Source organism: Vigna unguiculata, chromosome 2, assembly GCF_037176805.1.
Source record: "Vigna unguiculata cultivar grain cowpea cultivar isolate G323 ecotype 2 chromosome 2, ASM3717680v1, whole genome shotgun sequence".
Taxonomy (NCBI): domain Eukaryota; kingdom Viridiplantae; phylum Streptophyta; class Magnoliopsida; order Fabales; family Fabaceae; genus Vigna; species Vigna unguiculata.
Genome location: NC_140793.1, coordinates 29,869,692 through 29,896,008, shown reverse-complemented (window position 1 = coordinate 29,896,008; position 26,317 = coordinate 29,869,692). Strand labels below are relative to the sequence as shown.

General features: G+C 32.7%; 3 protein-coding genes across 5 annotated transcripts; 2 read left to right on the top strand and 1 right to left on the bottom strand.

Moving 5' to 3' along the window:
- On the bottom strand, positions 1–8,471 carry LOC114173778 (kinesin-like protein KIN-14I). 2 transcript variants are annotated; one of them, XM_028058371.2, is made up of 24 exons: positions 8,193–8,469; positions 7,533–7,833; positions 7,381–7,453; positions 7,087–7,218; positions 6,766–7,004; positions 6,352–6,679; positions 6,072–6,171; positions 5,804–5,985; positions 5,573–5,688; positions 5,322–5,424; positions 4,909–5,061; positions 4,656–4,802; positions 4,371–4,571; positions 3,302–3,466; positions 3,113–3,217; positions 2,856–2,996; positions 2,563–2,757; positions 2,320–2,446; positions 2,008–2,210; positions 1,700–1,882; positions 1,361–1,456; positions 977–1,174; positions 579–850; positions 1–445 (listed from the first exon to the last, which is right to left on the bottom strand). In XM_028058371.2, exons 2-24 carry the CDS (start codon positions 7,688–7,690, stop codon positions 253–255), a joined length of 3,810 nt encoding a protein of 1,269 aa, XP_027914172.2. In that variant the 5' UTR covers positions 7,691–7,833; positions 8,193–8,469; the 3' UTR covers positions 1–252. The 2 variants fall into 2 exon arrangements, with proteins under 2 accessions (XP_027914172.2, XP_027914171.2); XM_028058370.2 differs by having other exon boundaries at positions 4,371–4,802; positions 8,193–8,471.
- Positions 8,472–16,765: 8,294 nt separating this feature from the next.
- Positions 16,766–21,726, top strand: RUS1 (root UVB sensitive-like protein (Protein of unknown function, DUF647)). The gene is made up of 6 exons (XM_028057792.2): positions 16,766–17,842; positions 18,503–18,559; positions 18,746–18,944; positions 19,710–19,825; positions 20,425–20,601; positions 21,020–21,726. The coding sequence occupies exons 1-6, from the start codon at positions 16,889–16,891 to the stop codon at positions 21,308–21,310; spliced, it is 1,794 nt and encodes a 597-aa protein (XP_027913593.2). The 5' UTR covers positions 16,766–16,888; the 3' UTR covers positions 21,311–21,726.
- A 177-nt stretch (positions 21,727–21,903) lies between these two features.
- LOC114173413 (2-oxoglutarate (2OG) and Fe(II)-dependent oxygenase superfamily protein) lies at positions 21,904–24,704 on the top strand. 2 transcript variants are annotated; one of them, XR_003602504.2, is made up of 4 exons: positions 21,904–22,764; positions 23,121–23,296; positions 23,950–24,036; positions 24,114–24,174. XR_003602504.2 is itself a non-coding variant. In XM_028057793.2 (4 exons), the coding sequence occupies exons 1-4, from the start codon at positions 21,904–21,906 to the stop codon at positions 24,251–24,253; spliced, it is 1,248 nt and encodes a 415-aa protein (XP_027913594.1). In that variant the 3' UTR covers positions 24,254–24,704. The 2 variants fall into 2 exon arrangements, 1 of the variants encoding a protein (XP_027913594.1); XM_028057793.2 differs by having other exon boundaries at positions 23,966–24,036; positions 24,114–24,704.
- The last annotated feature ends 1,613 nt before the right edge of the window (positions 24,705–26,317 follow it).

Genomic DNA, 26,317 nt, shown 5'->3' with positions numbered 1-26,317 from the left:
TTGAAAACTGAATCTTCTTGATAAGATTTAACCTGTTGCAGAAAGTATATATCTATATGTGAACAAGTTAAAATATTAAACATATATATGTACATGATTCAACTATACATCTTGCATCTGACATAAATTACAACCTATGAAGCCTGTGCAATCTTGTTAATTGGGAAGTGATCACAACATTCCAAAATCTGAAATGCAGAAAATGGCCAACCCTATCTAGAGGCTATTTGTGTTCCTATTTTCCTAGAATTACTACATAGAATGCCTCCCATCACTCTTCTCTTTAGTTGGTCTTTCTTCTTGAATTTCTTCCAACTCTTCATCCTCTCCTCTTCTACCTGCTTGCTCCTTCCAATATGCAACCAGTTTCTTCAGTCGAGCTATTTCTTTTGAAGAAACATTTTTGCTTGGATCATTCACAATTGATCTCACTCGTGATGCATACCTAAATTAGCACACAAGATAATTATTAGCCATGTAAAACTTTGGCTTAATCATGTTCTTTTTTTATATTCTGCATATTATTGCCCCAAAACTACTGAAGTTTTCAATGAAAACAGATTAAAAAATACACATACATGAGAGAGTTATGTGTCTCATCCAAGCTTGATTCTGTTGGAGATACATTCACAAACATGAGAGTTTTGGCATTACCCCCAAGTGAGTCACTCATCAACATCGTTAACTTATGATTTCTGTAAGGTATGTGTTGACCACCAGAAGACAAAGCACTGATAACATCTCCTAGTGCTGATAATGATTTGTTGATACTTTGAGCTTCTTTAAGTTGATTACCTGCTGAACCTGACTTTTTTATTCTCTCTGACCCGGCAAGATCCACAAAACTTAACTGTATGATAAATCCAAATAACAAAATTAACATCTATAATGACTCAAGTTCATCAAATACTAATGTTTCAAACTGCTCCATGATTGATGTGTTTATACTTTTATTCAAGGTAATGAATAATGATACCTTTCCCCTTGCAGTTGATTGGCTTTGAAGGTTGGTACTTTCAATGACAATTGATAGTATGAGATGAGATCTTGAGCTTTCATCATTCATTCGTGTCCCTGATGTATGCCGCTGCTCAGATCCCCTCTGTATTATGCTGTTTAATTCCTCCACATTAGAAATGGACACAATTGTTACGTTTTCAACTGCTACCATTCCCTAAGATCAGAGTAAAATAAAACAATTACAATTAGGGAATGCAATCCATGAATATAATAAACTGTGTAATCCTACACCTTCCTAAGCCAGCCCTTAAAATATCTAGAACATGAATATCAGTTGTTTATAATGAAGAGAAAAATATATAGACATTGAAATGTACATTCACAACATGGGAGAAATCACCTTTGAATCCTTCTTAATATCCAATTTTAAACGCTTTGAATTCTTGGGTAACAGAAGATCTACAAGTGTATCTTGATATAACTCCAACATATATGCCTGCATCAAAGATACAAAACATGTCAACATCAGACAACAAACACAGACTTTTGCAAAACTCATGATCTGTTGTGTTGTGGTTAAGTTGCTCAACATTAAACCCACTGAAAGACAAAGAAAAACATAATTTAATCACTTACCTATGCACAGTAATTATATTTACATTCAGTGGATTTGATGACACCACATTTATAGAACAGAGATAAATATTCATTAATTGACATTTCATTTCACCATTGTTACCTTCAAGGAAAAAGAATACTTGTTACTATCTCTTCTTAAAATCCTAAAAAGTTCTGCAGTGGCACGAGGGGTGAGTCCAGGATTGTTTTCAGCTCCATAGATTGTAAAAGTCTTTCCAGAACCAGTTTGACCATAAGCAAATATGCAAACATTATAACCATCTACAGCAGATTGCACTAGGTACTGCATTGAAAATGTCCAAAGTAAAACATAAGTAAGGAGTTATCAAATTGTTAAATCTATTTCAATGTATCTATTATCTAAAGCAAAAAGCAACTATGGTCTTTAATTTGCTATCTGACACTTGCCCTAGTATCCTCAAATACATCTTCTTGAGTGGAATAACCATCAAATACACGATCGTATATGTGTTGTTTTGCTTTGTCATCTTTCCATGGGTGCTCAACTGTAAACTCATCAACAGTAGTAAGAGAATCTCTTTCTTTGTTTGCAATCTCTTTTTCACTAAGAGGTCTTAACCGACAATAAACTCTTATTTTGCCTTTCATATCTGAAATAAAGAATCAAATTCAAATGCAGTTATTATGTCAGTTATATATGTAAATCTACACATCCACATAGACATAATAATTCTTGTATAGATACTTTCTGTACACTACCTTCTATGGTATTAAAATATCTCTTTCTTAGAACCTGCTCTTCCTTATACAGCAATTCCATTTCACCTAGTTGAGCCGCTTGCATCTTCAGAATGGCTGCTGTCTGTTCATTCTTTCTATCAATGTCCTACATGTAGCAAAATAGCAATTCATCAATAAAATAAAAAAAAACTAAATTTATACACCTAAAATGAATGCCAATAGTATGCTAACAAAAATGAAAATAAAATAAGAGCAGAAAACCTCTTTCATTTCTCTCAATTCTTCTAGTTCATCTAAATTGTTCTTCAAAGCAGCCAATTCAGAGTCCTTGACTGAAAGTGTAGACTTGGCCACAGTCAATTCTTGTCTAAGCATATCCAGTTTTCGTTCAAGGTCATGTGCATGAGAGTTCAAATTCTTGCGTTCTTGCTCAAGTTTACATTGTAGAGAACTAATCTGCATTACAGACACCACCAAGGCATTGATTGAACATCATCTTAGATTAAAAAATATGGATTTTAAATAAAATAGAGAGTTCCAATATTCTATGTTACCTCTTCTTCACTCTTCTTCTCAAACTCAAATAGCTTCCGTTCCAAAATCAACTTTTCACTTCTCAAGCTTTTGATGGTCTCTTCAGCTTCAAGTAGCTCACCTTTACATAATTTTAGGTCGTCTTCAAGTTTTTGTGACACCTTAGGCACCAACCGAAGTCCAAAAATTATACATTAAAGTGACAATGTCTATTGCCTACACTGTCCGGGAAGGAAATAACAAATGAATAACCTGACAGTTTCATAAAGCATCTTACTTGGTTATCTGCTTGAAGCAGGTCATTTTTTGTGGCGTTTTCAGTAACCTGATTACTCAGCTTGGCCATCTGTGCTTCCATGTTTCTTTTCTCGAGAATTTTAGCCTAGTAGATTGCATAATCATTTAAAAAGGTCTGTAATGTATAAATTAAAATAAGACTGCTTCCGGGAAAATTTAAGACCTTTACCTGAAGTTCCTTATCTTTTTCTAAGCATAAAGACCTAAGTTTGTCACGGTCATCAGTAACTTCTGCAAGACTCTGCTTATCAGCTTTTAAAGACTTTTTTAAGCCATCTAATTCTTGTAGCATTTCCTCTTCTTGTTTATGCTTCTGACGTAATTTCTCTAGCAACTGTTCAACAGGATTTAAAAATATTACAACAACTCAAAGAATGTTTGTTTAGTTCAGCTTATTTTGAAGAAACATTCACTTTCCTTGACAACTTTCCGTTAGTCCTTTTGGGATAAAACAGACTATGATTTCCCTTAGTTTAAGCAGAAACAAACACAGTTAACCCAAATAAAAAGATTGGTGCCTCCAATATATCATTTGTATACATAAATTTCGTGCAAGAAACTGGTCTCTTTATCTATAAAAAGTAAAACTCAATTCGAGCCTTGTACTACGGACCTATTTGGATGAATTTTTCATGAAGTCCTTCTAGGAGAAAAATATAAGAGGAAAAACTGAAAATTAGCTTCTCCATAAGCTAAAATTTCTCTAAATCTTTATTCTTAACTTGTGCATAAGCAAATTTTAGCTTATTGGGAAATTAATATCATTTTGTCTTCTTATTTCCTCTCCTAAAGGGTCATTGGGAAGCTCGTCCAAACAAGTCCTAACTCTAAAGTCTAAAGCCAAATTAGGATGAGTTGTTTTACAATGCAATAAACCCTATGGATTTCTTTTACAATGTAATAACTCAAAAGAAATGACTTTTAGTTTTAATGGTTCAGTTTGGAGTCTACTTTATGTCCTACACAACGAACTATGAGCTAGTCTGGATAAAGTTATCAACAACTACTCACAAGAATATAAAAAAATGAATCAACTTTCTCTCAAAGTTAGAACCAACTTGTATCTCACGTTTTTTTTTTGGAAGGCACATTTAACTTATCAAAAAGTTGAAGTGCATAACTTGATTTTAACGTATAGGAGAAGTTCAATTCATTTTATTTCATTATTCTTCTCTAAGAACGAATAGAAGAGTTTATCTGAATTGAGCCAATAACATGTATTACAAGCTTAGACTTACTTGATCAGCATTTGTTTGAGACTCTTCAACAAGTTTTGATAAATCTTGAACACGCTTCTCATATAATTCCAAATTAGAAGGCTTAAAGTTAGTAGAAGTATCCTCATTCAGAGAACCACCCACGGTAGATCGAGCTTTGGAATAACGTCGCAGCATAACATCATTTATGTGTGTCTGAAGGGCTACACAGATTTCTTCTCCCTTCAAAAGAATGATATAATGACATTGATTTAGTGAGGAAAAGAATGAACCAAGTCCACCACAAAACAAAGAACATGCCAATACCTGCTTTGTCTCAAACTGAAATATGTGAAGAACACCTGCAACTCGCATTTTAAAAAATACTGCAGTATTGCTGCTTCCAAATTGCATTATATCTCTCAACTCGGCAGAGTGCATATACTCCTTGGGAACAGGACGGAAAAAATGGACCTAGTAATATTTCATACCAAAAAACATTCCATTAAACTAAAACTTGTTTTGAAAAAGAAGTTTTAAGCCTTGTAAGATTATAATTTAATCATTTTGTTTGTCATACCCCTCTTTTATTGATTCCCAAAATAATTCTTCCAGGCAAGAGTCCAATTGGATCATCAATTTTGCGAACATTGAAGAAAACAGAAAATCCATAAGGAATTGTTCTCAATATATGGAGAAATTGTTGTCTTGCATCATCTTTAGTCACATGCGCCTGTAAATGGAGCAACATCTTAAATCAGACAAAGAAGAAATTCATACTTTTTCAAACGTAATACAGTTTTCGCTCAAGCAAATACTGATTTCCATGATAAGTGGAAAAGGACTGTGTTAGATGCTCAGAGAATGGTTTTGAAATAAAATGAACGACACAAGCTACAAAAGCAACAAAATAATCATACTCAACACTGATCAAAGGTTAAAGAAAAACAAACAGAAGGGTTTGGGCTCTTGGGAAGTATCTCAGACTCATACCAGTGAATGATAGCAAGAAAGAATGTCCAACTCCCATTCCCGTTTTGCTCGAGTCATTGCAATTTGTCTAGGTAGAAATCGCTCCAGGAATGAATTCCAGTCACTGATCAATACAAAAAAAAAAATCTGAGAGTTGATAAAATCATAAGAAAATAAAAGAAGTCCCTGACCATAACATTATCATTAAGCAAGAAAAGCTAAACATTTTTGAAAAAAAGTTTATGACAAGATGAACATTGAAAATCACTAACGTGCATGATTCTGGTCTTCTAACAAATCCTATCTCAGCCAAGATTTGCAGTGCAGAAAGCTGGGAAGCGTCATCCTTTCCAATAGGATAGTTACCCAAAATATAATCATGCTGCAACTGTAACGACACATCCATGCAGAACAATCAATATCTTGAAGGTAATTGCAATTCTATTCAATAATAATTACATATAATCTAATTCATTCATACAAGTGAGACAAAAAAGCCATACTTGTACATAGGACAACTGCAAAAACATTGGATCTGTGACAGCTTCATCTGAGTCACGAAATAACTTTTTCTTGAATATTAGCTTACAGTGCAGAATTTCTCCCTTACTTCGTTCTTTAACTGCCTTAAATTCCGCCAGCAGATCCCCGATATATTTATTATCATCTAATCCAATGTACTCCTCTGAGTAACAACAAAAGAGAAGTTTTAGACTACTGATCTCGGTAAGAATAATGATATTAACAAGCACATAGTGGAAGAAAACATGCCATTCCCAGAATCCGGCGACTTGGAACCGGTAACAACTTTACGACATTCAAACAAGCTAAAGCTCGAGTATGTTGACAATTTAATGATCCCGGCAAGTTCCTGAAACAAATATAAGTTAATGGATACAAGGATTTAAACTTGATGAAGTAAACACAATTGAAGCAATCGAGAATCAATTCAGACAGAAAGAGACTATTACTAAGTTTGGATAAACTTCTTAAATATCACATAAATCCTACAGTAGATATATCACATAAGCATTCAAAGGTTTCAAAGAACCTCAACGGCATCAGCAACTGTTGTTGACAAGTCATATGTAATTTCTTCAAATGTTTCATCCAGGAAGAACACTATAGTTGTAAGCTTTTTCCCAGTCAACATGGCTTCAATCTCGACGGGTCCAGGTATTATATGTCTAGGACCTGCCTTGACAGAGTGCTTCAAAGCATTTAACGTATTTAAAGCAAGGGCTCGAATCTGAGGATCAGCAAGCACACCATGTGCTACGTTATGAACATATTCTGACAAATATGCTCCAATGTCTTTACTGGGAGGCATGGACAAAGCACATAAATACATTAGCTCCCATGCTTTAATCAAGCATTCCCTGTTTTTTCAGACCAAAAAGGTATTAGTTACTAGCATCACACATGAAGCACCAAACAACACACAATACAAATAAAATTTACATACCTCTCAGGGTTGTTTCTCGTTTGTTTTGATATCTGGAGAAAAAGTTCATCTCGGAGTTCTGAACGCTTCAAACACTGCTTGTATAATTTACCAACAAGCTCAACTCGTTCATCAAAGTTTAATGGAGTTACACGGTCAGATGAATCAGCTCCGATATATTTCAAAATTATTAAAAATAACTTTGTTGCTCGGCTTGCCAAGTCACTGTTCAGCTTAAGCAAAGACGTAGGTATTGGATCCTGCATGAATTAGCAAGTTATCTTCTCATGTGCCAAAAACTATAATCAACCATACACTATAGAAATGTTGGTATTTGATTACTTTTTGGAAACAAAGCATGTCCTCAAATGTAAATTTCTCTCGAACTTGGGGTCCCACGGATCTTTTTGAAAAAAATCCACGTTTTCCAGCAGACTGAATTTGTTTATGCATCAGTTTCAAGAATCCTTCCACCTATAACAAACAACAACATTATGGAAAACTTGGTGATGATAAACGACAATGCAGTTAATTGAAGCAATAAAGTAAAAACTATCCTTAATGCAGGAACTTAGACGAAACTCATTGAGACACAAATTACTAGAGAAGCAAAATTATTCACGAAAATATTCCAACCTGGAACTTATCAATCAAGGGTACAGCTCCAGCGAGTTCTGCTGGAATAGCACTTGATAGGGTTGTTGGTGTACTGCAATATGCAAATAGAATACGAAGTTACTTATTTGTGCAATCTCCAATATATACCCAAATGAAAAGATGATACTCACGGTGGTGCGAAATTAGAGCCATCACTGTCATAGCCATCACCATTGCTAACAGATGCATAGTTGTGTAATGGAGTAGCCTCACTGCCATTGCTAGAACCAAAGGAAGATCTGTTTGTTCTAACACTATGGGCACTGGACGGTGGCACGTCAATGGTCATTTTGCTTGCCAACAACCAAAGCTAAACTAATCAAAAACAACAAAGTATGTTCCTCTTTATGTCCCTCTGCTGCGCGATAGAAACTGAAACATAAGTAGAAATTCCACCACATACACGGATACACCACTTGAGCTTTATTTATCCTGAAATAAAATCAGATAAAAGATGTTAATGTGTGACAACTAACGAGCCAAAAACCTCCCGGGGACAATAAAAAGCCTACGAATTGCAGCCTAAAACCACATTAATCAACAAACACAAACAGACCAAACCATTAAAAGGAATGAACAGTCCTGAATTTCTTCAAAAACGGAGAGAAAATAACAAACAGCAAAAACAAGTCAATCCCAGAAACCGAAATGCTTCAAGATTGAACCAGCAAGTACAAGATGAGAAAAAGTCAGAAGCTTGCGCATTTCCAAGTACCTCGCTATATATATTCACCAGCTCAAACAATAAAGGAACAAGGATTGAAAACAAAAGACATGGGAAAAAATCTAACCTTTGCAACAGCAATGAGACTAAATGAGATGTGTTGGGTAAGAGAGAGAGACGCAGAGATCTGGGTTGAAGTCAAAGAGAGTGGATTCTGGTTACAAATGAGAGAAAGGGGTGTTCTTGATTTGAGAGGGAAGCTTGAACCAATGGACAAATGGAAGTGAGAGAAAGTCACGGGAGCGTTATTAAACACCAAGGCTTTTTGGGAACTCAAACACCTTTCTACTTTCTTCTTCTTCACTCATAAAACAACCTTCACATAAACAAAACACACAGAACCGATTAGACGACAAATATGAATGATATACACACACCTCACATGGCCACATTCGTATCATTTAACATTTACCATAACTCTTCTGCTTCCATAAACAAATGCCAAATGTTTATTTAAATGAAATTCCTTATAAAATATTTCCTTTGACAAAGTATGCCATTGCAAAAACACATGGACAGAATAAAAACAAAAAACTGCCCCTGCCATATAATTGCAGAGATGTAATAATTTCAATATTTATTGTTGTTGTTAATGCTAACACACAATAACTTCCATGAAATTGGTCTAACTAATAATCAATGTTCTGAAAAATAACCTTTTGTTTACCCTGTGAAGCTATACACTGCATATTTTAGTTTTATGTTTTGAAGAATATATATATTTAAATTTGTGTGCCGTATGAGAATACAATATGTGAAATAATGAATAGACAATTTGAACAAGGCAAAGTGGGACCCACAGTCTTTGTGCAAATTTTGTCCCTGTCTGTCTCCGGCGGGAAGAGGCCACCCAAAAATTCGTGCTTTCTCTTTCTCTCTCACACTTCACTTTCCACTTTCCAGCACAAACCTCTGTGGGTCCAATCTTATATTTGATTTAATAAAGTTATTCAAAATTCCAACTTTGGGTAAAATTTATCATACAAAATAGAAAATTAAAATCAGTTATTTCACCAAACAATTGACTTGCTGCATTAGATATTCAGAAGCTAAAACACTGATTTGAGGATAAAGCATAGTAGAGAACTGTTCATTGGAAACAGTTTTTTTAGTTTTATTTAGTCGGTGGATACCAAATCTCTGTCTTTTTAATCTCAGTAAGTAAGAATGGTGTTAAAAAAAATCAAAGAATCTTATACAATCTGTAAAAAGCTACAAGGGATTCTTTTATATGATTATATATCTCGTTTTTTAGTTATTCATATTTGATAACATATATATAACTAGAAATAAAATCATAAGCTTTGTTCAATTTTAAAGTTTGATATTAAAAAAATAATATTTAAAAGTAATCTTATAGTTAGCCAAAACGTTGCTGCTTGAGAGTTATGTTTTGTATCTCAAATATGAAATGTTTTACTCTGTCATCAGAGTTCTTATGTTTGGAATCATATTTATCAACTCTACAATTCTTTTTTGTTCTTGAGTCTCGTTATTTATGAGTACTGTTTGTTCATTGTTATGTTTGGAGCTTTCAGGACATTGCACATTAATTCAATGTTTGTGAGATAAGTTTTTGGTACATACGAATGCTTCTGGGGTATGTTTTGTGGACAAACTATTGATACTGAATTCCAAAGTTATTTTTAAATTTTTGGTTTTGTTTAGAAAAAAAAAATTCTATTTATTTGTTACTTTTAATATTCAAGATAATATTAATTATTTGTTTTCAGTTATACTTTACTTTTTATTTAATATTTAACTGATTTGTGTTTATGCATTTATTATGAAGTATAAGTAAAAAATTATATAACTGATTTATTGTCAATTTTGTCTGGAACGGTTATAAGTGATTTTTCTTGAAATCAATATCAATTACACATTATTTTTCGTTCAAAATTCACCTTCCTGTCTAACTTCTATATTATCTTAAAGGTACAATTAATTACTTTTTAAAACTTTATGCATACTTATCATATTTGTATCTTGTTAGCATAAGCATATCTTCTCTGCAGGACCTGTAAAATTGAAAAAGAAGGTTTAAAGTGAAATGAAGAAGGAATATAAAAAGTTTATAAAGTTTATAAAAACTATTTATTTTTTATTTTTTTCCGGGTACACTCAATAATCACATTGTTCAAATGATGTTATAATGCTTGAATAATGAAAATTAGTGTAGATTCTCGTTATAATGGGAGTTGATTTCTCAAATGTTCAAGAAGGAAAAAAAATATCAAATAAATTTTCTCCTCCTAAGTTATTCCTACAGTGACACAGGATGTGTGTTAGAGAGAGGAAAAAAACTACAAGATTTATTGATAATTTAAATTACGTATATTATGATAAATGGTATGGAAACATAAATAGGATATTTGGATCAAGTTTTATTTTAGATACGATGAATTATTTTAACATATGAAGTTTAAGATTAAATTTATCAAACTATTTATGTTGAGTTAATTTCTCTTGAAATATGTTTGATATGAATCTTTAAGGAACTTTAATGTATATGTTATATACATAAAAAGAAGTTGAGATTACTTGATATCATATACAAAATTATATTTATGTTGTGTATTTCCAATATATACACATTATTAAGATAACGAAAATTAAATTTGATTAAATCTTACTATATTAATTAATAAGGTGAATTTTTGCATTCATTTATATATTATAAATTAATTTTATTTCTAGTCGACATAAAATCTTCATCAACTTTTTTATTTTATTTCTAGTCGACATAAAATCTTCATCAACTTTCTTATTTTATTTTTAGTTGACATAAAATCTTCATCAACCTTCTTATAAAAATATCGAACATGGAAATTAAGAACAATCTAATAATAAAATCACAATAAATTCAAATATCGATTAAGATTGTTTATGAACAACTTTTTCTATATTAAGTTTCGAGACATAGTGAAATATAAAATTTAAGTTAAGCTCAAACTTAATAAAATGAAACTATGTTAGATTTTATCTTTTTTCATTTATATATTTTAAATTAATTTTACTTTTTATTCATGTAAGATTTCTAAATAATTTATGAGTTTACATTTATATTGTATTAAAAAATCTTCATCAACTTTCTTACAAAAATATCGAACATGAAAATTAAGAACAATCCAATAATAAAATCACAATAAATTCAAATATTGATTAAGATTGTTTATGAATAACTTATTTTCTATATTAAGTTTTGAGACACAGTGAAATATGAAATTTAAGTTAAGCTCAAACTTAATAAAATGAAACTATGTTAGATTTTATCTTTTTCCATTTATATATTTTAAATTAATTTTACTTTTTACTCATGTAAGATTTTTAAGGAATTTATGAGTTTACATTTATACTGTATTAAAATATCATGATTTAAAAAATTATAAAAATAAAAGTTGATACGTTATTTAATTATTCTCGATAAAAGTTTGTACCGTAATGTATTTTATCAAATAATAAATTATTTAATTTAATAAGTGTTAAATTTGAGTAATTAAAATAAAATAATTATAACAAATTGTGTCACTTTTTATATATATATATATATATATATATATATATATATATATATATATATATATATATATATATATATATATATATAATCCAGTCACACTTAAAAAAGGTAACTTTTTACACGCACATAATATGTCTATATGTGTGGGAGAAAGATCAGAACCCATCAACATAGCTTTCACAGAATGTTATTCAACATAAATATATTTCTTTTAAACTTATTATTAAATTAAAAAGTTTATTTTTCATAAATTTAATATTATTCTAAAAAAAATCATTTATAATATAAATCAAGTTTGACACATTCATTAACTGTACATTTTTTAAAAATATATTAAATTATTTGTACACATTCATATTTTTGTTTAATTTTAATAATCTTCGGCATGGATAATATGGAATTATAGTCAAACAATTAAATTAATGATATCATTTTTTATATTATAATATTTGACAAAGGTTTATACGGATATAATAATCTCTTTCGATAACCCTAATTAATTTAATATGTGTATTAAAAATGAGTTTTTTTAACATACACTATTATAGAGATTAGGATTTTGCTAACCAATGTTATAGGCTATCTTGGATTTTATAAAATGTACTTAGTTAAATAAAATATTAAATGAATATCGACTTAACCATCATAAATTATAAATATTATTTTATTTTATTTATATAAAAAAAATAATAAATAAATATAATTTTAATTAATAATTTATTTGATATACATTTATAAAAAATAAAAATTAATTAAATTATAAATTAATTATATTTTAATATAGTTAAAACTTAAAATATAATTAAACATAAAAGAAGAAAATTAATTTGAAAGAGTGAAAAATTAACTCTCTAACACTTGTAGAATTTTATCAGTAAAAGTTTGAAACGTTTCAAAAGGACATTGTTTAATTTTTGAAAAAAATATCTCTTTGAAATTTATAATTTTGGTCTATGATGAAAATATTAGACTTTCATGTGAAAATTTTTTCTCTTTCTTGATAACATTTTTGTCACTCATTCAAATTATATTTATTTTTTACATTTAATTTTGTTTTAATTTTTAACAATATTAAAATATAATTATTTTATTATTTAATTACTTTTAAATATTTATAGGTATACATCAAATAAATTATTAATTAGAGTTATATTCATAATACTTTTGTCATTTAGATAAAATAAAATTATATTTATGATCATTAGATCAATTTTCATTTAATATTCCATTTAACTAATGAAAGGGTGCATTGATCAAAACTATTCAGTAAGAATCAAGAGTTAGTAAATGATGAATATATACATTAAAACTAACTCAGTTCTTCTATTTAGAAATATGGCTAGTTACTACTAATTCAGTGGATCTAGCTTCTGTGTGCTATGCTTTAAAGTTACAATTTTAAATGTTTCTGACAAACACACACCTACTTGTTAGAAAATCTAACTTTTTCTTAATAATGTCAAGCTGTATCCAAATCTGCATTACAATGACAATAAATGACAGAACCATACACATTCGCATCTACTATATGTAGCAAACAAAAAGAAAACAAATATATGAAAACACAAGAAACAAAAATTGACCCATTCAGAGTTGGAGAGTCCAGATCAAACACCAATAAAATATTAATCAGTGATTAATATGTATCAGTGTCAAGTGAAACCTTAAACTATTAGCACCATATCCATGAAAAAAAAAAACATGTAAGATCAGTGTGCCGGCTAGGGCCTGTATAAAGTAGAAAAACAAGAGTTTCTAGATATATGAAGAAGATGATAAGAAATGAATGGGTTCAATTAATGTGCAGTTATAACATTCACGAGACTGTTCACTGAATGAATATTTGACACCCAATTTCAGCTACATTTTGCACCTGCAAAACAGTTAAGCTTTTTTGTTTTCATTGCAGAAAACCAAATATTGACAAGTTATACTGAAATGGAACCAATCTTTAGCAGTTACCCTACACCCAACAACTATGGCAGTGCAAGCTAGGGTTGTCTCTGTCTCTCGGCAATAAAGATGAACATGAGAAAGTTGAGAGCAATGATCTTTTACAGGGCAATTTGGTGGTCCAAATTGCTGTAACACACATCAAACAAACTAATGTTGATCAAAATCAACGAAAGTTGTTGGTAAAGGCAAAACTTTTGGTAACTAACTAGAAGAAAAATATATGCTGGAAATGATTAAAAATTCCTTTGAAGCCATGTGAGGATAATTACTTCAAGTTTACAACATGCATTGCATTAATTGTCAACAAACAATGAATCATGTAGGAATAATCTCAACTTTACATTCTAGGAGAGGAAAAAGTGTTGTTTAATTGGATACTCATGATTTGTAGCATTCAATGTCTGATTTGCTCCACATACTTTGCTAGATTGATTTTGATTTCAATCATGTTTTGGGTTAGGCTGATTTTTGGCAAAGATTCTTATAAACATTTTATATAAAATATTTTTTTGTTAATTATAATTCAATGCATTATCTATAATTGACCTGGAATTTACAAACTTTCTTATATTGAGAAATATATATCTTGAATATAAAATTAAATATCAATTGATAGATAATCCGATAGACCGATAACAAGTGTATAATATATTCTGATTTCGACTCAAGTTTGTTCGGCAAGTATCATTAGGAACAACGATCGTGCTTCCAAGGTATTGTCCATCTGTCACGGTTTTATTCTTAAAAGGCATCTCAAATGATAGAGGGATATAAGAGTATTTAAACTTCGTTTGACCTCGACTATTAAACTATGTGAGACTTATTATATTTACTGAAAGATAATAGATCCAAAAAAACAACTCTTGTTAAAATAAGTTTCAAATGATTCTAATAATATCTTGATAAATAAATTTTAAGTATAATTCAATTTTAGAAAATTGATTTATAAGATAAAATTTACTATCCTTTAATATAAATTTACATTATCTATAGATCACATAACATCTTGAACATTTTCTCTTATTCGATCGACCACCACATTGATTATCATTTGTGAAAGATTTTATTATGTGATTGTGGAAAAAATGATGTAAGCCCTTCTTTTTGTGATTGTGGAAGAAATGTAGGATACTGTGTTGAAGTTTCCAGTTTTGAAATTGTTTGTTAGGAACAAATAGTACGTTTTTTGTTTGGTAATTAAAAGAAGTACAATGAAATCACTCTCTCTTTAGAAGTAGGTGAGGAAATTAGAGGTACATAACTCCAGCACCAGCTGGGTTTGTCAGATTCGTGCGAATTCTTTGCCAATTCCAGGTATTCATTTTACTGACACTACAAATGTGTCGGTTTTTTCGAACATAAAATGTTTCGTACGAATGATTTAGAAGCAGTTTTGATATGCCCCATTGGATGAAGTAACAAAAATGTGAGATTTTCACTTTTTTTTAGTCATTTGCTTTTCATTTTTTCTTTCTTTCTATACAAATCACTCAAAATTTTCGAAATTGTTGTACTTTATGGTTTTTCCTTCTTTTTTTCCACCCTTTCAATCAAGTCGTTGGTGTGTCATTGAGACACCAACCAAACGATTAAATCAAGGTTTCAACTTTTTGCACCTTTTTTTTTTTGGGTCGGCCTCCATTCATTTCAGATGGTTTTTTTTTTCAGCATATATAGGGTACATTTAGTAAATTTTGTTGAAAAACACGAGGCTTTTTCTTTGTACACCTCATTCTTTTCTTTTTGTACTTCCATATTTTTCGTCTCATTTTTTTTTATTAATCAAGAGTTTTATTTATCAAGATTATAAAAGTATCATCATGAATTGCACGTTTTGAAATATTTTTTTCCAAATTGTCTTATCAGAAATTATGTAAATGATGCTTAATTTAAATAAATATTTTGGTGTTTCACTTGAAGACAGGAAATGAAGAATGTAGATAACCTGTGATGGAGAAAGGGAAATGAAATAACTTTTGCTTTCCACATTGAGATCCATTGTGCTTCTTCCTGCACTTCCAATGATATCTCATGTAGCTCAAGTCTATGTGTTGATTACATTTATAACCTTACAGACCCGAGTAAGTAAGTGAGGTAATTAAAAAAGTTATTATCCAAATGTAAATAAAAGTACAAGTACCTCAACTTAATGTTATTTAATCACATAAACTTAATGAGAACTTGGAACTCGAAAAAGATTTAAATTTATCATTGTGTTAATAAATATACATATAACTTAGGAAAATTATTTTTTAACAAAATTTTTGTGACAAATATTTGACAATGTCGAAGTGACAGATGAAAGAAATTTCTGGTTTAACTTAAAAAAAAAAGTTTAATGTGACTTAAAAAGTAACTTAGTCAAAACTAAAAAAAAATTGTCAAAAATATCAAATTTCTATAACTTAATATCACATTATTTATATAACATTAACATCGAAAACTCATGAATTGATAAGTCTTTAATAAATTTTGTTAATCACAATTTAAGATATCTGAAATAATACACTGTATTTAATTATTATATGTCTGTCACTAAATATAAGTTATTCAACATTCATATACATTATAATAAAAATATGATGTTATTTTATGTATTAAATATTTGTATTTATTTTAATTCACACTACATTTGTTACAATGAGTTATTACAATAATCGTGTGTTATAATAAAATCTGTTACAAGTAACATTATAAATAAATAAAATTCAAAGAGTATGAAAACAATATTCTATTCTAAAAGTTTATTTTATATTTTATGTATGCTTTTAGTATTCTATGCGGTTATTAGTAATATTATTCTAGTACGGGAGTATTTAATTGCGAAGAGAGCTACATAAAATATTTTTTAAAATAGTTTCATCCATTTATTTAAATTTTTTAAATAATAAAAACTGAAACATTAAAATTTAATTAAACCTTTTTATGCATTTCTTAACAGTCTTTTCATAAAAACTATATTCTTTTTTAAAAATAAATTTTATTACCGTAAATAAAATATAAATCTGCTTTTGTTTCTTTTAAAAGTTCTACAAAAATTATTAAATTATTTTGTATCAGAATACATTTTTAAAACATGTGGCAAAAACAAACTATTTTCCTAAACTATAATTTACACTATAATTTTTCAATGGAAGTTGTTTAGTTTAAAACACGATCGCCAACAGTGTGAAGAAAACAAAGATTACAGTAGCAGCATGAACAATGAGCATAAGCCCCTAAATGCGATGATGTCAAAGTTTTGACCTTTCTTCCTCTTCTATTCCCGTGCCGGCGGAACCACCGAAATGGGCTGCGCCTGCACGCCCTTATCCGCCTCTCTCTTCACCTCTCTTTCACTTCGCCACCGTCTTCCACCGCCGCCGCCGCCACATTTCGCCTCCGCCGCCCCCTTTCGCCCCAAACAACAATCCCTTTCTCATACCTCTCGCCTTTCGGCCCTTCCTCTGTTATTCCAAGGCAGCGGAAACAACAACAACAATAATAACAATGGCAACGGTGGTAGTTGGGGTAACCCCTTTGATTCCAACGATTCAGATTCAAATTCAAATTCAAATTCTCATCGCACCCTTTTCCTTTCTCTGCTATGCTCTTCCGCCGCATGTTTCTTCTGCCACCTCCTCCAGGTTAAACTTGCAAACGCCAAAACCTGGTCTTCCTCTACCGACAACGAGCTTTTGTCTGAACCCGTTTGGGAAGTCAAAGGTGGCAAGTGGACTAGGCTTGTCCCTGACCCCACCAACGATGTCTTTGTCTCCGCAAACCCGGGGTTGTTGGCGGAGTTACAATCCCTCAAGCCTTCACAATTTGCAACCTTCGTGTGGCTCAAGTGCAGTGACATCTTCACGCGGTTAATGCTTCCAGAGGGTTTTCCAGAGAGTGTGACGAGTGATTACTTGGAGTATTCTCTTTGGAGAGCAGTTCAGGGTGTAGCTTGCCAGGTTAGTGGGGTGCTGGCAACGCAATCGTTGCTTTATGCTGTTGGACTGGGAAAAGGGGCTATTCCAACAGCTGCTGCCATCAATTGGGTGCTCAAGGATGGAATTGGGTACCTCAGTAAGATCATGTTGTCAAACTTTGGTCGCCATTTTGATGTTAATCCCAAAGGGTGGAGATTGTTTGCTGACCTTCTTGAAAATGCTGCCTTTGGTTTGGAGATGTGTACTCCAGCTTTCCCTCAGTTTTTTGTGCTCATTGGTGCTGTGGCTGGGGCCTCTCGCTCTGCTGCTTCACTGATTCAGGTTATGCCACTTTTTAGTATATGAAGGTTTTGTTATGTCTTTCAAGTCTTTTTGTTTAACACGGAAAGAGAGAGCTTTTGGCCTTTCTGGTTTAAGTAAGAGCGGTTCACATTGAAATCAAGTGTTTAAGTATTATAACGATAATTCTGTGCATAAAGTTCCTACCTTTTGGTTTTGTTTCCATTCGTGTGAATTATTCAGCATAGTTATTAGGATGTTATGATTTTCAATTCGAATCGTGCAATTTGAAATGATTTGGATTTGGCTAGACGGAAATTTTATCATTTGATATGAACAATTTGCAATGTCTTTGAAGTTTATGTCTTTTTGTCTAGATAGTGTTGGTCAAGCTAGTTGTGTGTTGTGTATAATATAATCTGTACCTAACACGATGATTCAATTTCAATCATCCTGGTGTATCAGTAAAAAGTTTAAATGAATACAATGCATGTTCAAACTAAGTGTTTAAGTATAGCAATGATATATATATATATATATATATATATATATATATATATATATATATATATATATATATATATATATGTATGTATAAAGTGATTAATTTGTTTGTTCTAGCCTTGCTGAGTTGGTCATTTCTTGCTGCTATCGGAGATTGATAACTATCATTGGAGGTTTGAACTGATTTTTTCTTCCCAGGCTTCTACCAGGAGCTGTTTCTTTGCTGGTTTTGCTGCTCAAAGGAATTTTGCTGAGGTGAAATCTTGATCCTTTATTCTTTATTGACTAGGAGTATTATTGATGCAACACAACACTCATTTCATTTTCTTAGTTTGGTATCCATCTAATGCTATAAGTGGAATGATTCTTGAATATTCATTTGACACATTTGTTTTTTTTACCTATATAGTGTTTTCTCTGAAAATGACTGTAAAATTGTAGGTAATTGCTAAAGGCGAAGTGCAAGGAATGGCAAGCAGATTTATTGGTATTGGACTTGGTATAGGATTGGGTAACTGCATAGGCTCCTCCACACCCCTTGTTCTTGCTTCATTTTGTGTCTTAACTTGGATCCACATGTACTGCAATCTGAAGTCATACCAATCCATTCAATTACGGACTTTAAATCCTTATCGTGCAAGTAATTTCTGCTCCCTAGCTTACACCCCCGCATAAGCACAATCATGTGAGAGTTGTGTTACTGTTTATCTTTTAGAAATAATTAGTTTACTTTAGAGTCCATGAAATATGGTGATATGTAAATATCAATAAGATAGAACTTGAGATTAAACAGTGAAAATATTGTTGAGGGCTAGTTTAGATCCCTCTAGTGTTCCTGATATTTATATATATATGATAAAGGAGATAAGGGAAGTTGAACCATTAAAGGCTACAACTAGGTGCTAGGAGTAGAGGTTATCCAACACTCAACCTCCTAGCTTACACATAATGATTGCCTAGACTAATTATTTCTACAATAGGAATGTTAGTCAGCTATTGTTAGTTCATAGTTGTCTGGTAGCTTCCTATAAGTAAGGAAGGTTGTTGAATTCTAGACATATATATTATGTTAGATTGAATGTTAATGACAGAAGTGGCTTCACATATTCTTTGACCTTTCTCTGTTCTCTCCTCTTTCCCTTAAACCTCCCTATTATGTTTTGTTCTCTCTTCCCCACTTCTTTCTCTGTCATTCTGTTTCTTTCATCTTTCCCGCCTAAATTCTATTTCATATGGAATATTCTGAAATGCTCTCTCTGAGTAGATTTAGTTTTGTTATAACATTGGAAGTTTTCTTAGGTTGCAATTATTTGTTGGAGGGCTTGGAAATCTGGAAATGCTACTAGGGGTTTATTTTTCCGACAAAAGGTCAAAACTTTACATGTCTCGTTGATTATTTTGGCAGGTTTGGTTTTCAGTGAATATCTACTGAGTGGCCAGGCACCTCCAGTTAAAGATGTAAATGACGAGGAGCCACTATTTCCAGCAGTACCCATATTAAATGCAACTTTTGCAAACAAGGTGAGTTAATATTGCTTGGGTTAAAGTTGTGAAATTTATACCTTTTTGAAATGAAAGCTCATGTTTTCCTGGTTCAAAAGTTTCTGCTTGCTATATTGATTTATTTATTTTGGTAATGGTTTGTGTAATTTAAGGTTCTTTCTGTCTTCTTCTAATAGCCCTTATCACTTCTCAGTTCTGGCTGGGGAGTATCAGGTCATATGTCCGTATGTCCCTTGTATGATGATAACTTGTTGGAAAATTTACTTTTTGCATTTTATTTGAGTTTTAATATGGTCATTGTTCTTATGCCACCTGTAAGTCCTTCATTAATATTCTTCATTAATTTTCTCAATGTCTGTTGGGTATAGGAAGTGTAAACATAAAACATGTGAGACTGACTTCTAAAAGATAATGTTATTTGCACTTCTCACACCTACTAATACGTAGTATTAGTATGAAACAGAAGCATTTACAATTAACATTACATCACATATACTATTCCAACCTCAATTTGATTAGGCTGCCCTATAAGGATGCACAAGTATCAGAAATGATTGGTATTATCTTTAGCATAACCTAACTTTTTAAAATAATGTCTTGATTACTTTTTGTAATAGGCACAATCAATTACTTTATCATCTGAAGCAAAAGATGCAGCTGCGGAAATTGAACGTCGTCTGCAGCTTGGATCCAAGCTCAGTGAAATTGTCAACGGCAAGGAAGACGTGCTTGCACTCTTTGGGCTTTATGAAAATGAAGGATACATCTTGTCAGAGCATATTGGAAAATTCTGTGTAAGTTGGCAACTAACTTCACTTTTACTGTCATTGGGTTTTTTTCTCATCCTAAAGAGTGTGACGGAGATGGTGTCTCATCCTAAAGACTTTTTGAAAAATAAGAAACAAATGAGTCCAAGATTTTAGAACTAAAAGGCCACGTTAACTTTTCTTGTCAGTTACCGTTGTTAAAAATTTATTTTTTATCTTGTAGCTTTTCTTTTCCTTTCTGAGATGGTCTGTTCTTTTCCTGTCTATAAAAATCTAAACCTATTGCCTGAAAATGTCGTGGTTTATTTGTCAAATAGTTTTCTCCTTCAGGTATTATTAGCAAATTGGTACATCAAGTTTACTCTTTTCTCAATTTAAAGGGCTATTTTATATTTTTTTTAGCTGTGGTGTATCATGGGTCTAATAATGCGTGTTCCTGGTTCAGGTTGTTCTCAAAGAAAACTGTTCACAGCAGGACATGCTGAAGGCACTGTTCCAGGTCAATTACCTTTATTGGTTAGAAAAGAACGCAGGAATAGGAGGAAAAGGAACCCTGAATGATTCCAAACCTGGTGGGAGGTTGCATATATCTCTGGATTATGTAGAAAGGGAATTCAACCATGTTAAGAATGATGGAGAATCGGTAGGTTGGGTCACAGACGGGCTTATTGCAAGGCCATTGCCAAATAGGATTCGCATTGGCGACACAACATCCTCAAACTCGGTGAGTAGCTGACATGATCAAAGACCGGTGGTTTTCATTCCTGACCACATGCATAGCTGCTTGGGGAAGCTAGTTGGACTCAACATGTCGTGAAGATCATGGACTGGTTGGTTCTTGGCCATTTTTGTTTGAGCAATGCGTGCAACAGAGTGAATGGCTCCAAGATAGACCACAACTAGTTGAAGCCATATGGTGACATGGGTGGCAAAACACCCACTTTGCCAATCTCATTGTCAGTGAAATGGACTGACCCAGAAACAGTCACTTGGCTGGGAAACAACACAGCTTTTACTTTTGAGATTGCACCCCATGGATAGATTGAGTTGTGCATTTAAACAGTCAAGTTTTTTGCTTGTATCGCAACCAAACCTGTATAATATATACTACAGTTTGGCAAAATCTCGTACAAATACATTTCGTTTCACAAATTTTATGTCTCTCAACAGTTGTTGTCCTTGCCACTAATGCTGTCAACCCATTGCCTGTATGTTTTACCTAAAAAGCAAAACTTGATCTAACAATTTCATGAACTGTAAAATCAAAATGTAGTCACTTCACCTCCAAACCTTATTTTTCTCTAGAAAAAGAGCGCAGAGATCTTTGGAATGAAAAATGCTAGAATCAATGGCCTCTTGGCCCTGTTTTATACTGGTTGTTTAACTTTTCCAGAACATAGGAAAACGAATCATAAATTTCATATCTCGATCAAAAACTATGTACCTGCTTCCATTTTTGTTTCACGTTATCATAATCCCCACGTTACGTATAAAACGCTCCAGAACCGTGTTCCTGAGAAATTGACAGTTAGAAAGATGAAGGAGGTAGAGGAACTGTGGAGGGAAGTGAGGGATTTGAGCTTGGGAAACAGTGGAAGAGTAGAGAGATTAGAGTGTCCCCCTAACCCAGTTGAGTTCCTGAGAGACTTCATCACCCCAAACAAGCCATGCGTAATCTCCAACGCCATCTCTCACTGGCCCGCACTCTCTTCCTGGCCCAACCACGAGTACCTCTCCGAAGCCCTATCCGCCGCCACCATCTCCCTCCACCTCACCCCCACCGGCGCCGCCGACGCCCTCGCCCCTCTCGATTCCTCCCTCTGCTTCGCCTCCGCGCACATGCAGCACGTGCCCTTCCCTGAAGCCCTTAGCCTGATCTCCAATTCCGAACCCAACAAGCTTGTGGCTTACGCGCAGCAACAAAACGATTGCTTTCGCTCTGAGTATTCGTCTCTCGCTGCTGACTGTGATCCCCACCTCGGTTGGGCCACCGAAGCTATTGGCTCTGAGCCCGAAGCTGTGAACCTTTGGATTGGTAACCAACATTCCCAAACCTCGTTCCACAAGGATCATTACGAGAATCTCTACGCTGTTGTCACCGGGGAGAAGCACTTCATCTTGCTGCCACCTACTGATGTTCATCGCTTGTACATTCGACACTACCCTGCTGCCACTTACACACATTCTTCGGTATTTTCATCCCATCGTTTTTTATTCAAGAAAATGTGTATTTTTCTTTTCTATTCACTCCATAGGTTGGTACCATCGTTTTACATGTGAAGTTACTGACAAGAAACTCTGCTGAGGCTATCAACCTTAAAGTTTATATTCTCGAAAGTAGTTTTGTATAGATAGAAACTTACAGTATGTTAGCAAAGTCAGAAGCTGAAATTTTGAAGGATGAAACAACGCAGTTAATGTTTATTTTGGAACCAAATTGTGGTTTTGCTTCTTTTTTCTTCTTCTTGTTGATGGGGTCTGGGCTTTACTATAAAAAGTATCAGTTTTTGGAGTTGATTTCGTTTGGGTGTTGAGTTTGTTTGTAGGATACAGGAGAGTTTGATTTGGAGCTTGAGAAGCCAACAAGGTATGTGCCTTGGTGCAGTGTGGATCCTTATCCTTCTGTGGAGACCGTGGATGATGAGATGGCCAAATTTCCTCTGTACTTCAATGGCCCACGGCCTTTTGAATGTACTGTGAAGGCCGGGGAGGTTCTCTATTTGTAAGATTCCATTGTTCTGCATTTGCATCTTATGCATGTGTCTAATTCTCTTGTTTTCCTTCTTCCGTAGGATGTTCTTCATCATTTGTGCCAATCTTGTCATGCCATTCTCTTGTCTAACCATTTTGTGATGCCATAACATGTTCAATTCGTGATTAAGTAACTTGACTTTGCTATATGTAAACCTCATGAAACACGGCGTATTTTATTCACAAATTGTGGTGTGGAGCAGGAGATTTGTTATTCCTCTTCTGAGCATAACCCGGCTTCTAAACTCTTCTTCACTTTGAATTCTGATGTAGAGAAAAAAGTCATGAACTCTGAGATAGTAGATTTGAACTTATGATTAGGTCACTAGGCATATGATGTTAGTTGAAGTTACATAACTACGTTATGTTTCTAGTTCATGCAGTATATTTTTCAAGTAATCTATTTCATCGAATAATGTGTACTTAATGGATGCAGTGATTGAGTCATTTTATGTTTACTAGAATAATCCAACTCACTTAAAGATCTTTGCCATGCTTACGAATCAGTGATTAGTAATCACCATTAGTACCAGATTGTTAGCTTGAAAGAGGAGTATTGGAAGTGGGAATTAACCCAGATTTTAGTTTGCCTATTGATTATCCTTTCTGTGGTATATACTGAAGGAGGAAACTAATGCAGGCCTAGCATGTGGTTCCATCATGTTAGACAGAGTGCGGATGATGGAGGATTAACTATTGCAGTTAATTATTGTAAGGACCCAACCTTCCCTTTTCAGTTCCAGGTCCAATTGTAATCAGAATTTTGATGCTACTTATGTGTTATGCAGGGTACGATATGCAGTTCGATATCAAGTATGCTTATTTCAACTTCTTACAATCTATTCAATATCGATCTACTCCAAGTCCAGTGCTAAAAGATAAATTGGCTGAGGAGATAGATTCAGGTCCTGATGAATATGAATCTTGATGAATTGAATATGAATCTTTAATGAATTGAATTAAAGTGAGTGCTGAAGAGCAAAAGTAAATGGAACTTCATCAAACACCTTCAGGAAACAGTGTGAGAAAACATTATTTCTCAAAACGTGCTGCTACTTGTTCGATGGTGACATGAATTGTGCCTAATGCCACCGCAATTTTGTCCTTCATTTCTAACATGTGATGCCCTTTTTCCCCATTACCATGTTCTTTTTCACCCTTATCGCTGGGGTTGCTGTCTTGGTAAGCAAATTGTCCCAATACAGGTTGTGATGAGTCTAGTGCCACCAACAATAACAACCCATTGTTTTATACATGTGTTCTGCAATATCCATAATCTGTTTAGCATTTGTTCTCAAGATAAATTATGGATGTTTCTGTTAGGAAAAGAAATGTTCTGTACTAAAGAAGGGAGGGAATTATTATTATTTTTTGTTTTATTTTAGAAGACTATTTTTTAAATGTGTTTATATGAAAAAGATAAAATGTGAGATAAAAATGATTATGAATAATAAGGTTGAATATGTTTCTTTATCTATAAAAGTGATAAAAATGATTTAGAATACTATTTCCCTCATTTTCGTCATACGTTTTGGTTTCTTGAATTGAATCCATTAAGTGTTGACATGTTTAACAACGTGGACAATCTGTCATGATAGCCATGTGACAGCATACATTATTATCTATGTCACAATCACGTGGAGTGCTAGATGAATTTTTTCAATATTTTTTTTATTTGTTGAAAATTCTTAAAATTTTGTTTTAACTCTTAATTTTAGTAGTATCTAAGTGGATTTTTCTACCAAATAACCACATATTCAAAACGAGTTACTTTTTGTGTTTGTCTTTTCTCTATTTCTATCTATAGATGCATAGGTTGTCATGTTTCACTACTCCCATTCATTTTATGTGTGATGTCCAAAAAAATGTTAACTATTCTAACTATACAGGTACCTCTATTTAGAGCTGTCAAGTGGGCTGCCGGGCCAATCCGACCCAATCAATTATGATTTGGTCACTTAGTGGGCCAATCTAATTTGACTCACTCATAAACAAGTCAAAAAATTTTGAATCTGACCCGGTCCACTACGGATTGGCTTACTAGCCCACTTAATTAAAATAAAATATAATTTTTTTTCTAAAGTCATAAATTAAAATTTAAATAAACTTTAATACAATCTAAATACAATCCAAAATGATGTTAAACTCCAATACAAACTAAAATTAAAAAAAAAATTATTTAATATCAAAACATTTTTATCATTTATCCGACTATAATATTAAAGTCTTGAATGGATGAATCCACAACATTTTCATCTCTTGAAGCATCTTCTTTATCCTCATCTATTTGGAGTTGGAACTAAGTTTCCATTTGTCAACCCACTAATGTGTTTAATTAAAAAAAACAGCCTAACATTGCAAAGCCCAACCTAATATGTGTGATCATACGGGTTGGTGGGTCAACCCGGCTCACTACGGGTGAGCCAGGTTCTTGGTGAGCCGAGTCAAAAATTGACCCGTCCTGAAATTTGTAAAAAAATTTCAACCCAACTCGGTCCCCGTGGTAGGCTGGGTTGGCCCACTGGGTCTAACTCACTTTTATGGCTCTACCTCTATCTGAGTTGTGCTATTTGACAAAGTAATGGGAATTAATAACCCAATAAGAGTAGTGTCATAGTAATAATTAGGTTAAAATACTACGTTGGTCCTCGTTTTTGTCGCAAAATCTCAATTTGGTCATCGTATTTTTATTAGTCTCAATTAGGTCCTCATTTTTGTAAATTAGTATCAATTAGGTCCTTTCCGTTAATAGAGAACTAACACCGTTAAGTAGGTATCACGTGTCAGCTCCTCATTTTTTTGAATTTTTTAAAATTTTTTTTAAAATTTTTTTAATTTTTTTTTTAAATTTTTAATTTTTTTTAATTTTTATTTTTTTAAAAAAAATATTTATGCCATGTGTCACGTCTGTAGTGTGCCACGTGTCAATCTAATATGGTGACACGTGTCAAATTATTGTATGAATCTCAATTTGGTCCTCATATTTATTAAT

Bases quoted from the DNA above. Each gene is read 5' to 3' on its own strand.
- LOC114173778 (XM_028058370.2), bottom strand. From the start codon at position 7,690: ATGACCATTGACGTGCCACCGTCCAGTGCCCATAGTGTTAGAACAAAC. The intron at 7,454-7,532 runs GTGAGTATCATC...TGCATATTGCAG, and splicing joins GGCTCTAATTTCGCACCACC to TACACCAACAACCCTATCAA. The intron at 2,758-2,855 runs GTAACATAGAAT...TCTGTAATGCAG, and splicing joins AGAAGAAGAGTGAAGAAGAG to ATTAGTTCTCTACAATGTAA.
- RUS1 (XM_028057792.2), top strand. From the start codon at position 16,889: ATGGGCTGCGCCTGCACGCCCTTATCCGCCTCTCTCTTCACCTCTCTT. The intron at 18,560-18,745 runs GTGAAATCTTGA...GTAAAATTGTAG, and splicing joins CTCAAAGGAATTTTGCTGAG to GTAATTGCTAAAGGCGAAGT. The intron at 18,945-19,709 runs GTAATTTCTGCT...TTATTTTGGCAG, and splicing joins TTTAAATCCTTATCGTGCAA to GTTTGGTTTTCAGTGAATAT.
- LOC114173413 (XM_028057793.2), top strand. From the start codon at position 21,904: ATGAAAAATGCTAGAATCAATGGCCTCTTGGCCCTGTTTTATACTGGT. The intron at 22,765-23,120 runs GTATTTTCATCC...GTTTGTTTGTAG, and splicing joins CCACTTACACACATTCTTCG to GATACAGGAGAGTTTGATTT. The intron at 24,037-24,113 runs GTAAGGACCCAA...TGTGTTATGCAG, and splicing joins AACTATTGCAGTTAATTATT to GGTACGATATGCAGTTCGAT.